We start from the raw sequence: 13,018 nt of genomic DNA, 5'->3' as shown, positions 1-13,018 counted from the left end.
AGAGTTTAAAATAAATTACTACTTTTAAAGAAAAATTTACATTAATCTCAGATGTAGGGAACAAAAATTGTAGTCAAATTGAAATTAAAAAAAAAAAAAGAATTTCCTTTCCATTAGCAGAAAAGGATGGTAGTAGGAGGGAGGTACCTACATACATCCAATATCTAAGAAAACTTTGACAGTTTATTATTATAATTTTTAAATACTTCCTTATATAGTTAGAAATATAATTTTAAGATTGAGAAAATATAAAAGAGAGATAGAAATCAGTTTTTAATATATAGAGTGATAAATGAGAACATGTTATCATTATTATAAGTATATATAGATACTGGTCAAACCTCTTGTTTGTTGTTGTTTGTTCCTTGTTATTAAGAAAGAAAATATTTTTAATGACATTATTGTTTAAATATATATATATATACAAAAAAGTGAGGAAAAATTTTTTTTCCTTTAACAACAAAATAAAGAAAAAATAATATATATATATATAGAGGGAAATATATTAAATTAACAAAATGTTTTTGTCAAATAGAAGAAAAACAAACGGTTTAGTTTAAACAGAAAATGAAGAATGATCAATATGGAAGAGGGTAAACAGAAAAGTGTACTATGAGAATTAAATATTCTTTTGAGGAAACAAAAAAAATAAATTGTCTAAATGAAACCATCAAAATTTAGAATTGTTCTTTTTTTTTCTAAAAAGCACTTATGTTGTTGAGTAACAAAAATATTTGAAAAAAAAGCGACATAGAAAAACATAAATGAAAAAAAAAACTAGTTATCAAAAAGTTATGATCTTTTTTTCCTATAATGATATACTATTAATCTTATTCTTTTAAAGTACAATTTTAAGAAAAAAAACTATCTTAAACGAAAAAAAAAATAAAGATATTGTTAAAAGATATTGTTAATGTGTAGAAGTTTTTTCATTTTTTATTCTATTAACATTGTTTTACCTTGAGAATTACATTTTAAGAAATTAATTTACATTTGTATGTATATATATTAGATGTACATTAAAATATTTAACAAAGTATATATTATTATAATACAAATATTTTTATGCACTTTTATTATCTTTTTTTCCTTTGTAAATGTACCAGATATTTTTAAAATATAAATATATAATTATTTCAAGTATATTTTGAAGAGAAAAATCTATAGATATAGTTGATATATATGTATTTATAATGAGATTGTTATTTTATTTTAATTTAAGATCATTCTCTTTTCATATCAATTAGTTTTTTTTTTTTTTAAATGATTTATATGACTGTTAAATTACATCACCATCTAATATTAATTATAAAAAAAAATAGTAGTATTATTTTTTTATAAAAAGAAAAACCACCATCTAAACTTTTTTTTATGATAAAATTATTGTTTATAAAAAAAAGGTTGTAAAAATAAATTTATATTATTGATAAAAAAAAAAAAGTTATTATAATATAAACTGGGTTTTTTTTTTATTTGATTATATTTATATATTAAAAATATTAAGTGTAGTAAAAAAAATTTTTTTTTTGTTTGCTAACTAAAAATAAATATTCATTTACTATCATCTTGTTATTTTGGTATCCTATCTTAGTAATAAGAAATGAAAATGAAACTTATTAAATTTTTTAAAAATAAGAATAATGATATTTATGCAAAGATATTTGGAATTAACCTTTATTATAAGGTAAATTTATTTTTTATTATAAAATAAATATATTATTTTTTTATCTAAGGCATTTGAAGCTGCCGGAACATTATTTTTAATTGTTTTTGAATTTCTTGTTATGTCAATAGAATATATATATTTAAATGATCCTTTTAATGTCATAGCTATTTTTGTGTGTTTTGGTTGTCTTGCAATAATATCATCAATATATATTAAAGGACACCTTAGATTTGGATTATCTACATATATTATTTATAATGTTAGTTTAAAATTTAAAATTTAATGAATAATTAATTTTTTTTTTATTTTAAACTTTTATAGGTTTGTCAAATAATATTTTCTATAATATTTACATACTATTACATCATCAAACAATTAGAAGATGATGAAGGTATAAAGAAACATGGTATAGATATGAAAACTTTGTCAAGTTATCTTTTTATTATATTTGAATCTAAAATTCATTTACTTTTTATTTATATAGTCAGTCGACTTTTAATTATTATTTGTTTTATTGAATTTACTATTTTTAAATTAAATACCACCTGGATTTTACCAAAATCTGATCTTGAAGGTATTGAAATTCGTCATACCTATTAAATATATTTTTTTATATGTAATTCTATAATATAATTTTGTTTATTTAAAAATAAAAAAAAAATAATAATCATTGATCAAATATTTTTATTATTACCTTTTTTTTTTAATTTTAATATAAATAAAAATATATTACTTATAAATTTGAATTGTAAAATTGATTTACTAAAGATTTTATTTTAAATAAGGATAGATTACATTTAAATTAAGTATTTTATTAATTTAATTATTTGAAAGTCAATTTAAATATTACTACTGTTAGAAAATAATACATTATAATATTGTTTTCAAGTTGGTTTTTTTTTTTCTGTATTATTCTTCAAAATGATGTATAATTTTTAATCTTCAGGTATTTATAGTCTTTTTAAAAAAAAATTAGTAGAATATAAATTCTACCAGAGTAAGAATTAAAAAAAAAAGTTTCCTCTTTTTATATTCTTTTCTAGCATTACATAGTGATATGAATCATAATAAAAATGTATGTATATTTGATAATTTATCAGAGTGAAAAATAAAATAATTCTAAACATCACTTGCATTCAGTCAAATAGTCATATTTATACATTTATATATTGTTAAAGATATATGTTAAGAAATATCATTGATAAAAGGAAATTATAAGAAAAGATGTACTGATGTGTATATATATTTTATTTTATAATTTTATCAGAATATATGTAAATGATTACTATATATATATATATTGCTACATTAATTTTATTATAAAATTTTTTTGTACTTATTAAGAAAAAGTTATTTTCTATTATAAATTTTAATATTATTATATTTATTTAAGAATGGTTGTGACATTGGCAGGCTCCAATTTAGGTGGATCAAGTACCAGACCATCAAATCCTCATAAATATGCTCATCTTTGTGGTAAAAAAATTGATATAATGGTATGTTAATAGTAATATTATAGAATTAAAAATTGTTTTTTTTAGGAATCTTTTAAAGGTGTCACAACAATATTGATATTTGTTGATATAATTTTTCTTATTGGAATGTTCTTTTTTTCAATTCCTTTTCTTGTATTTCGTGGTGCTTCCACATTGATAGGATACTGGTTTCTTTATATGGTAGCTTTTAAGGATAGTAATCCAAAAATAATGATTTTTTTTATTTTTAATCAAGTATGTATTATTAATAAAAAAATTTTTTTAATTTTATTTTACAGTTTATTGATAGTATTTATGCAATTTTTGTGTTTATTTTAATACTTTTTGTTGAAGTTAATTTTAATGGTTATTCAGAGGCAAATGGAATTTTTGTATCTATAGAAATATTTATTATAATTTCAAATTTTATAACTGTTTGTTTCAAGACATGTTTTATGGGATATTATACAAGATTTTATAAATTTATTTTATGGAATCAAGAAAATATTAATAATATTATTGCAACTTATACTAATTCAACTACATTTGGAAATAATATTTATCCTAATCCACCACCTAATATTTTAGTTATTCCAGGTAGTGATGGAATTTTACATGGTCCACAAAATATGCCACCATTACCAAAATATAATGATGTCATTACAGAACCATTATCACAAAAAGTTGTACCTTTAGATGTTGTTGAAAATATTACAACTACAAGATCAGAAGAAGTACAGACTGAAACATTACCAACAACTACTACAAATGAGTCTTTTTCAAATTTATTAATAGATCCTACTGATTTAATATCTACTCCTGATTTTAGACAAATACCATTAAATGATTCTTCTATTTTTGATACAATAATTCAGGTACCTAAAAATAAAGAAGAAAATAATGATATAATACAAAATCAATCAATTAATGAAAATGGACCTCCTCCATCATATCATATTTCAAATACTGAATTTAAACCAAATGATAAAAAAGAAAACGACAGTGACAAGTTTGATAATCCATTTCAATAATTTAATTATCTATAAATGTATATAATATGATAAATATTACAAATAAAATTTTTTTTTATCTTAAAAACTTAAATCATAAAGTAATTATATTGATTATCATTTTTTTTAAAAAAAAAAATGAATAAAATGTCATTTAAATATGGTATTTAGTTTCAAAATATGTTTATAATCAGGAAAAAAAAATTATATTTATAATAAAATAAATTGCAATTATTGACATTTTGAATTAATATAAATTTTTTTTTTAAAATTATTTTAAATATTTTTCTTAAAGATAATTTATTTAAATAGGTACGTTTTTTTAGCAAATGAATGTAAGTTTAAGCCTATATTATCATCAAATTTTCCTTCAATATTTCCTGCTGGGTAAAATTTGCAGCAAATGTAAAGTATAAGTCCATTTTTAGTTACCGAACAACCAATTTGTTTTGAACTTTTCCAGACAAGTTGTGTAAACATGATAACTTCAGGATAGATATTTTTACCATTTTGGAAAAAAACATGTCTATCATACCAATATTTAACTACTAATGGTGCCAGTCTGTAGTCAAATCTACCAATTGTCTCTCCAAAGGTTCTATTATAATCAAGAAATAGTGTTTTTCTTAAAGCTAACAATTTAGAACACTTTTGAGCCTCAACTTCAAGCTTTAGATTATATTGAAGAGGTCTTGCATTATGATAATATCTACGAGTATTAATCTCTTTAACCATCTAGTGGAAAATAAACTATAATATAACTAAAAAAACTTACTCTTCTTATAAAATCTGAAAATTTATTAGCAAGGTATTCATCCGTTTTCTTGTATCCCTTCCATATTTTAGTCCAAATATGTTTACTAAGTTCACCAGCAGTTAATAGCAAGTTAAAATCCAAACTTCTCAAACCAATTGTATCTCTTTTCAATTCAGTAGTAAGAGTCAAAGATCCTTCAAATGCATCTAAAGGTAATAAATTTTTGCTGGTTTTTAGAAGTTCACAGTATTTTTTTGCACTCATATAAGACATGAAAACATAAATACCACATGAATAAAATGTTACTGGAGTAACTTGAATAGTTAACAAACTATTTGATTTATCACCAAGAAAAATATTATTTTCAATAAATGAATTTACAGTAAATTTTCCACTTTTGACTAGGGATCTCATTCCATTTATATAATTATAAATCAAAATATTAATAAATAGAAATAAAATTAATGATTTTTTCATTTTATTTGATATATAAAATGTTTTTAATTCAATTTTTTAAAATACAATTGTTATATATAATTTTTAAAAGGATTTTCTACTTCATTTACATGAAAAAATTAATTGATTTGATTAGTTTATATAAATAAAATTATATTACAAAAATATAAATTAAATATTCAAATATTTTTTTTAATTATTAAACTTTTCTCCCACTATTTAAAAAATAATTTATAAAATAATTTTTTTTTATAATGTTTTTTAAAAAATTTTTTTATTCGGTTTTATTTTAAAGTAATAAAACTTTTTTACAATAAAATTTTTATACTTTTTATTATTGAAAAAGTTATTATTTTTAAAAATTTTTACTTAATTTAGTTTTTTTAAAACTAATTATATTTGAAAACTTATCAATGTAAATATTTTAAATCCTAGTAATAAATGAGTCATTTTAAAATTAAATAAATAATTTTATGTTCTAAATTTATTATTTGTCATAAAATTTATTAGTATTTTACCTATTTAATATATTTACCTAATACTATTATTAAACAAAATTGAAACTAATATTATGTAATATACTTTTTAATCAATTAATATACCATTATCAAAAAAATATTGTTTTTTAAAAATCTGTAGGATATTAAAAATTTGTTTTTATTATTTATTTATTTCATCGTTATTAAGAAGTTAAGCTTAATAAATAATTGTTAAATTAATTATGAAATTCAATTAGTTATTAGAAAAAAAGAAAATCTTAGTTGAAAGTTTATTTCTTAAAAAACTTTTTAAATGTTTTCTTAACACTTGTTAAAATATTTTTTTCACTAGGTCTTTTCTTTTTGGCAGGAGGTTCACTACTTTTTGCTTCCTTTTTTTTGTTAATATCTACAGTATTATTTTTTGTTTTATTCTTACTAGTATCATCTATTAATTTAGCAGTCACATTTTTTGAACAGCTAACAGTTGAAATGGTTTTTTTTCCTTTATTTTTGTTAACTTTATCCAAAGTAATTGATAATGATTTAACTATTGGAGAATCTTCAGTTTTCATTCTTTCAGAACAACTTCTTTCTTCACCAAACTTAACTTTTGTATCATATGTGGATAATGTAGCTATCTTTAAATGATTAAGTTCTTTGTTTAATTTTTCTATATCTTCAAAATTATAAGCAACTCTTCTAAGTCTTGAATCTTTTGCCAAGTTTAGATAATCAGATGGTTCTGAAAGAACATCATCTTCTAAATTTTTTTTATCTGTAACAGGATGTTTTGAAGCACTAATAATCTTTTTTTTAATAAGGTTATAATCTATATTATCGTCATTCATTTTATCAAGAACATATAATATTTCTGTAAATCTTGTGCTTACATTATCATATCCAGGATATGAAGGTTTTCTCATATTTTGTTTCTCAAGAAATACTAAATCTTCATTATTTAAATTCTCTTTTATTTTTTTTAAATTTTCAAACATATATATACAAATATAGTACCAACTTTCAATATTATCTTTTATACCTACTTTACTTCCAGTATGTTGTTTTAATGAACAAAATCCTATATTCTTAATATTTCTTTGTAATCTTTTTTCATAAATATTTTTAAGATTACTATTTTTTTTTTCAAGTTTATCAAAATATTTATTCTTATTCCATCTTTTACATAAATCTATATCAGCAATTATAAATTTTTCAACTAAATTATTTGATGATTCATTAACACTAACATAATATGAATATAAATTTAAACATTCATGTATAAATCCATTATTATGTAGAAATTCTAAACCTGATAACATGTTTTCAATATTTATATATTGTTTACGTATTTTTGGTAAACAATCATATAAATGCTTATATTTATCTGCTGAGATTAACTTATTATTAAAAAGATAAACATTATATTTTATTGTTGTAGAATAGTCTGTAACACCATCTATATCAAAATATTCCATAGCATTTGTTTCTTTAAAAATGGTATCTTTTATATCTTTAATAACTTTAACACCATTTTCAGAAATTAATTTTACGTTATAACCTTTATTTTTTGAAATTTCTACTGAAATGTATTGTTGAAAACAACCATTACGTATAGTTTCATTGGATTTTGATTGATATATTCCATCATTTTTTTGAAACTTTATTGTAGCTGGAACTTCTGAACATAATTTTTGAATATTATCTGCTTCTGTTTTAGATGTGGTCATGATAAATAAATAAATTTTTTTTTAATTAATGCTTATATATACAGAAAATTATATATTTATTTTATATTATTTATGAATTAAATATTTATATGTAAATTTTTTTAATAACTGTATAAAATAAAAATAATAAAATAAGTAATCTTTTATTAAGAATAGTTTATTTTGCCAGTAATGAAGTCAAATGATATATCATTCTATAATATGATTATCAACATCATTTTGAAAAAAATTTTATGTTTTATATATAATAAACATACTAAAACTTTATATGTAAAATTTCTAATTTATTTTGTTTAAAAATAATTATTATAATTTAATGATTAAATAATTGAAAGACATTTATTTTTGCTAAAATTGGATTTATAATTTTAAAAATCAAACTATTTTAATGAAAATGATGCAAATATTTAAAAAAAAAACTCTTTTGATAGCCATTGAAGAATGCTGAATATGTAGTATAATTATGAATGAGGAAAAACAAAAACGTAACTTTTATGTTTTAAAAACAATTGTTTTAATTCAAAGTTTATATAAATCAGTTTTAAGTAATAAATTAATTAGACTTAGTCTTATCTTCAAAAAAAAGTATATTGCAATAGCTTTGTTAGAAATATCTAGTCAAAAATATTTTTTTAACAATACACTTATAACTTAAGAAAAAGAATTTATAGATACTTGATAAGTTGAATTAATTTAAATTTTTTAAATGTGATGTACATTGAAATTATTTTTAAATATAAACCCATCTTGAAATATAATGTTTGGTACATTTTGCGTATAAATAATTAATATAATTTTTGTATCTTAAGAATGATTAAAATTAAAAAATATTTTAAACATAAATCTTATTTAAAAATTGATTCAAAATTGTTTAAAGAAACTTACTTACTTTTATCTATATTTTAAAGTGATATGTAATTAAAAGCTCAAAAAATTTTTTAAATATTCATTATTTTAATCTTTCTAACAACAAAGTTTAAATTTATCATATAATTATAGGCTTAATATATATTGATTTCATTTAATAAGTTATCATGATAAGAACAACATTAATAATAGTATTTTTTCTATTAAAAAATATTTTTGAATTATTGTAATATTTAAAAATATACTATTTTATTGAAACTAATCATACATATATCTATAAATGAAAAAAAACAAGAATTTTTTATCCTTATAATTTTTTTAAATACAAAAAAGAATAAAAAATTAAATAATTTCTTTCAATTGATAAATAAAAAAGTTTGTAGCAAAAAAATTTTTGCTATACATCATAAAGTTAATATTTTACATATAGCAAAACATTAGAATAAATAAGTACAAAGGATAATTTTTTTAATAAATTTAATATGCCAAGTATATATAAATGAGATTATCTAGGAAATTCAACCGCAAGTGTTATGTAAATATAAATTTAATACTTTAAAATATACAAAAGAAAAATTATTATAATTTAATTTTTTTTTTGTATAGTTTATTGCAAATAAATTTTGTTTAAAGATAAAAAAATTTATACATATACTTATCGTTGAAATATGATAATATTTTAATTGACAATATTAATAAATGTAAAGCATATGAAAAAGTCGGTAAAAAAAAGTTGTTAAAAACGTTAAAGATACTTAGTAATTTTAATTAAAATTATTTATCACAATCATTATAACCAAGATGGTAAATAGTTTTAAAAAAAGATTTAAAAAAGCACTATACTTAATGTGTTTTTAAAATTTATTAGAAAAAGATTAAAAATACTTCTTGAAGATAACAATCTATTTATTTATCAATAGAAAAAGTGTAAGTCAAAAAATGAATGTTATTTTGTCAAGGTTAATAACTTTTCCATTCTTAAAAATGCCAAACATTAAAGAATATGTTTTAATCTAAAGAAATATAGCTATATAAATGTAGGTCATTATTGAAAATATTTGTATTTAAAGTCAACTTTTTATTTCTAAAAATAGTAATATGTGTTTTATATGTATTTCATTAAATATAAATTAATTAAATTTTATTATAATTATTGTCATTTGTTGTTTAAAGTTTTTTTTGCTGCTAAAATTTTAAATTTTAGTTTTTAGGTTTTTATCTAAGAGATTTACTATACTTAAATCAAAAAAAAAATTTTTTTTGCTGATATTTAAACAAATATACATTAATATGATTTGCAAAATGTTTTTTATTATTATAGTAGTTTTTTACCAGATAATGGAACTCCATTGTTGGGGATTTTATGGTGGTCATAAACATCACCCTTATATACGACATTCTGGAAGATTTTATCCACGATCACCTCCAATGATAGTATCTAAATATCCTATCATTTTACCACATTATATGAAAAGACCAAGATTTAATTCAATGAATATTTTTCCAAGACAATTTTATGGTTATGGAGGACACCATCAATTCAGACATTTTTGAAATCAATTAACCAAAAAAGTAAAAATAATAAAACATAAACTTTTAATTATGATTTATTTTGAAAAGTGTATAATGGTGTAATACTGAATTAGATACCTAACAATATATTTTAGATAAAAAACTTGTGTTAGTTAAAATATATTAAAATAAATACATAGTAATATTTATTTTTTTTTAATTTTTGTTATTTGTTTTTTTATTCTCATTCATATCTTGTACTTGATAAATTGAAAGACTAAGTTTAGATTTGGTATCTAACTCATCTCCCATAACAAGATCAATAGTTCTATCTTTTCTTTGAAAATCATCCTTACCAAATATTTTTATTATCTCATCCATACTTGAACGATCATCTGGATTGTGTAACCATGCCTTTTGAAAAATACATTCTTTTATAAAATTAGGAGTTTCTTCTGGAAATGGCATACGATATTTTTCCATAACAACTTTCTTTATTGTTTCTAATGCTGTCATTTTTGGGTATGGTTCTTTTGCATTGCTAAATATTTCCCAAACAAGAATACCATAGGTAAAAACATCCGTTTTATGATAATATTTTTTATATCTTAAAGTTTCAGGTGCCAAAAATTTTATTGGTACTTTATCAGCAGGATTGAGATCATATTCCTTCCCAATAACACTCATTCCAAAATCTGATATCTTTACTTCTTGATATTTATCAACAAGACAATTTCTTGATGCTATATCTCTATGCATAATATTAAGACTATGAAGATAACTTATTCCTTTTCCTGCTCCATAACACATTTTTATTTTAATATTAATTTCAATAACATTATTTGTTAAATAACTATCCAAAGAACCATTTCTAACTAATTCCATAACTAACATTAATGGTTCTTGTTGTGCAGCAAGACCATAAAATTTTACTATATTTCTATGATTTAATTTTCTCATTAATCGACACTCCTTACTGAATTCTTTTATTTGTGCTTTATTTAATTTTTCAAGTTTAAGTATTTTTATTGCACATTCTACAGTCTTTTTTTTTCGTGGATGTGTAAATTTACCTAAAAAAATAAAGAGATATAAATATTTAATATTTTTTTGTTAAAAAAAAATTTTTAATTTAAAATATACCTAATTTACAAATAGCAAAAGCACCTTCACCAAGCCTTTTTCCTGTTGAAATATTTGAATGATCCAATTCCCATGGTTTTCTTTCAATAGGATTTAATAGAATTAATTCCCTCTTATCTGATACATTTTGTTGTTGTTTCCAGTAATATTCAATTAACTCTTTAATTGTTTCAAACTTATTTTTCTCAACAATATACTCATTTTTATCATTTTTTGTCAATAAATAATGTTTTAATTTAGGATATTTTGCATTATTTTCTTTTGCTACCGATAGAACATATACTCTTCGTTTACCTTCTGAAGGTTGAGATAATCTAACAAGAAAATCTCCTGGTTTTAAAAGCATTTTTCTCATATCTTCACGTGGAAGAAATCCATGATAATAAGGTAATTTAAGAAGTTCTTCTAATGTTTCATTACAATCTTTTTTATCCATCACCTCCTGAGGAGGTATAATACTTCTGTCTGACATTTGATATAAAATAGTTTGGTAAAAATATTTTTTTCTAATATAAATTAATTTGTATAATTTTTGTGTAAATAAAATTTTAATTACAAAAAATTTTAATATAATATTTTTCATGAATTTTTGGTTAATATTTTTTATACATAGTTCAAAATGTATTTGTTTAATAAAAAAAATAATAATTATTAATAGAGTAAAATAAATTGTAATGAAAGATAAAAATTTTTTAAATTAATCAACTAAAATAATATTCTACTATAGATGATATTTGATGTAAAAGAAATCAAATCTTCATATAAAATTTTTAGTTCCATTTACTTTTAACTTTGATTTTTAACTATCTATGTTAAAGTAGTAATTAGAAATTATTATTAATATTTTATTTTTAATTATAATCTTATAATGAAAAATTACCTTTTTATGCAATATTTATGTATTTAATTTTTAGAAATATTATTAAATAGAGCAAAGATTAAAGTGTAAAATTTTATAACTATTAGTTATTTTTATCAAAATTTTAGACATATTTTATTTCTATCTCTAAATCTATATAATATTTTTAACTGCTATAATAAAAATGGTGGCTCAAAGAAAAACTTTACTTGCAACTTATAATTATCCTTATCAAATTCCAAGTAAAGTGATGAAAAACAACAAATTAAACGACTTAACAAAAATCTCGTTGAATACACTCTACAGAACTTCATCAAAAAAGTTTGAAAAAAAATATAAAAGACGTTATAACGAAAATGGAACTATATCACAAGATATATCAATAAAACGTGGTTCATATGTTACAAAGAAGTTAATCAATAATAATGCAACTTTGCAAAATGTAGCCTCAAAAAAAAACTTTGATTCTAGAGAAGAAAAATTGGGTACAAATAATCTTTTATTACATGATGCTGATGTTGAATCAATTCGTAAAAAATATAATTTACCATTAAATCGCAAAGTTCAAAAAGACTTTGTGCTTGGATTCAGAATTAACTATTATCAAAGTATATCATTGACTTCTTTTAAAAATTACATTAACTTAATGGAACTTTTCTACACTACTTTTACATACAACATTGTTGCAAAAAAAAACGATAATAATAATTATTTGATCTCATTCAATTATTTTGATGAAAAAGATGTTTATAATGTTTTTAAAACAGTATATAAATTGACTTTTCTTAATATTCATACCAATAAATGCCATCAAGAGAGCCATTCTGTCCAAAGAGATCAAAAATCTTTTAGTATTCCTAAAGAACCTCATTTTATATGTTTATTTGAAATGTATCAACAAGGATTGACAGAAAAAGAAAACTATGGCAAAGGTTTATTTATTTTTTAAAATTTTGAATTAATAAATATTATTTTATTTGAATAATAATTTCTTATATATAATAATAATCTGTTGATTAAAAAATTTGATTTATCACTATTATAAAAAATAAAATTACATATTA

The 13,018-nt window shown here is 19.8% G+C and overlaps 7 protein-coding genes across 7 annotated transcripts; 4 read left to right on the top strand and 3 right to left on the bottom strand.

Annotated features, from left to right (window-relative positions):
- Positions 1-1,600: 1,600 nt before the first annotated feature.
- SRAE_2000072700 (Hypothetical protein) lies at positions 1,601-2,266 on the top strand (the record flags this gene model as incomplete). Its single annotated transcript, XM_024651595.1, has 3 exons — positions 1,601-1,684; positions 1,734-1,925; positions 1,988-2,266. 3 exons carry the CDS (start codon positions 1,601-1,603, stop codon positions 2,264-2,266), a joined length of 555 nt encoding a protein of 184 aa, XP_024505257.1.
- A 794-nt stretch (positions 2,267-3,060) lies between these two features.
- SRAE_2000072600 (Hypothetical protein) lies at positions 3,061-4,172 on the top strand (the record flags this gene model as incomplete). The annotated part of the gene is made up of 3 exons (XM_024651594.1): positions 3,061-3,162; positions 3,208-3,396; positions 3,441-4,172. The coding sequence occupies 3 exons, from the start codon at positions 3,061-3,063 to the stop codon at positions 4,170-4,172; spliced, it is 1,023 nt and encodes a 340-aa protein (XP_024505256.1).
- A 279-nt stretch (positions 4,173-4,451) lies between these two features.
- Positions 4,452-5,322, bottom strand: SRAE_2000072500 (CAP domain-containing protein; the record flags this gene model as incomplete). Its single annotated transcript, XM_024651593.1, has 2 exons — positions 4,452-4,886; positions 4,927-5,322. The coding sequence occupies 2 exons, from the start codon at positions 5,320-5,322 to the stop codon at positions 4,452-4,454; spliced, it is 831 nt and encodes a 276-aa protein (XP_024505255.1).
- An 811-nt stretch (positions 5,323-6,133) lies between these two features.
- SRAE_2000072400 (Protein kinase-like domain-containing protein) lies at positions 6,134-7,573 on the bottom strand (the record flags this gene model as incomplete). Its single annotated transcript, XM_024651592.1, has 1 exon — positions 6,134-7,573. One exon carries the CDS (start codon positions 7,571-7,573, stop codon positions 6,134-6,136), a length of 1,440 nt encoding a protein of 479 aa, XP_024505254.1.
- A 2,205-nt stretch (positions 7,574-9,778) lies between these two features.
- SRAE_2000072300 (Hypothetical protein) lies at positions 9,779-9,994 on the top strand (the record flags this gene model as incomplete). The annotated part of the gene is made up of 1 exon (XM_024651591.1): positions 9,779-9,994. The coding sequence occupies one exon, from the start codon at positions 9,779-9,781 to the stop codon at positions 9,992-9,994; it is 216 nt and encodes a 71-aa protein (XP_024505253.1).
- A 174-nt stretch (positions 9,995-10,168) lies between these two features.
- On the bottom strand, positions 10,169-11,567 carry SRAE_2000072200 (Tyrosine-protein kinase Fps85D; the record flags this gene model as incomplete). Its single annotated transcript, XM_024651590.1, has 2 exons — positions 10,169-11,025; positions 11,096-11,567. The coding sequence occupies 2 exons, from the start codon at positions 11,565-11,567 to the stop codon at positions 10,169-10,171; spliced, it is 1,329 nt and encodes a 442-aa protein (XP_024505252.1).
- Positions 11,568-12,138: 571 nt separating this feature from the next.
- On the top strand, positions 12,139-12,903 carry SRAE_2000072150 (Hypothetical protein; the record flags this gene model as incomplete). Its single annotated transcript, XM_024651589.1, has 1 exon — positions 12,139-12,903. One exon carries the CDS (start codon positions 12,139-12,141, stop codon positions 12,901-12,903), a length of 765 nt encoding a protein of 254 aa, XP_024505251.1.
- Between the last annotated feature and the right edge of the window lie 115 nt (positions 12,904-13,018).

Source organism: Strongyloides ratti, assembly GCF_001040885.1.
Source record: "Strongyloides ratti genome assembly S_ratti_ED321, chromosome : 2".
Classification (NCBI taxonomy): Eukaryota; Metazoa; Nematoda; class Chromadorea; order Rhabditida; family Strongyloididae; genus Strongyloides; species Strongyloides ratti.
Note: the sequence above shows the minus strand (reverse complement) of the source record. Positions and strands in the feature narration are given on the sequence as shown.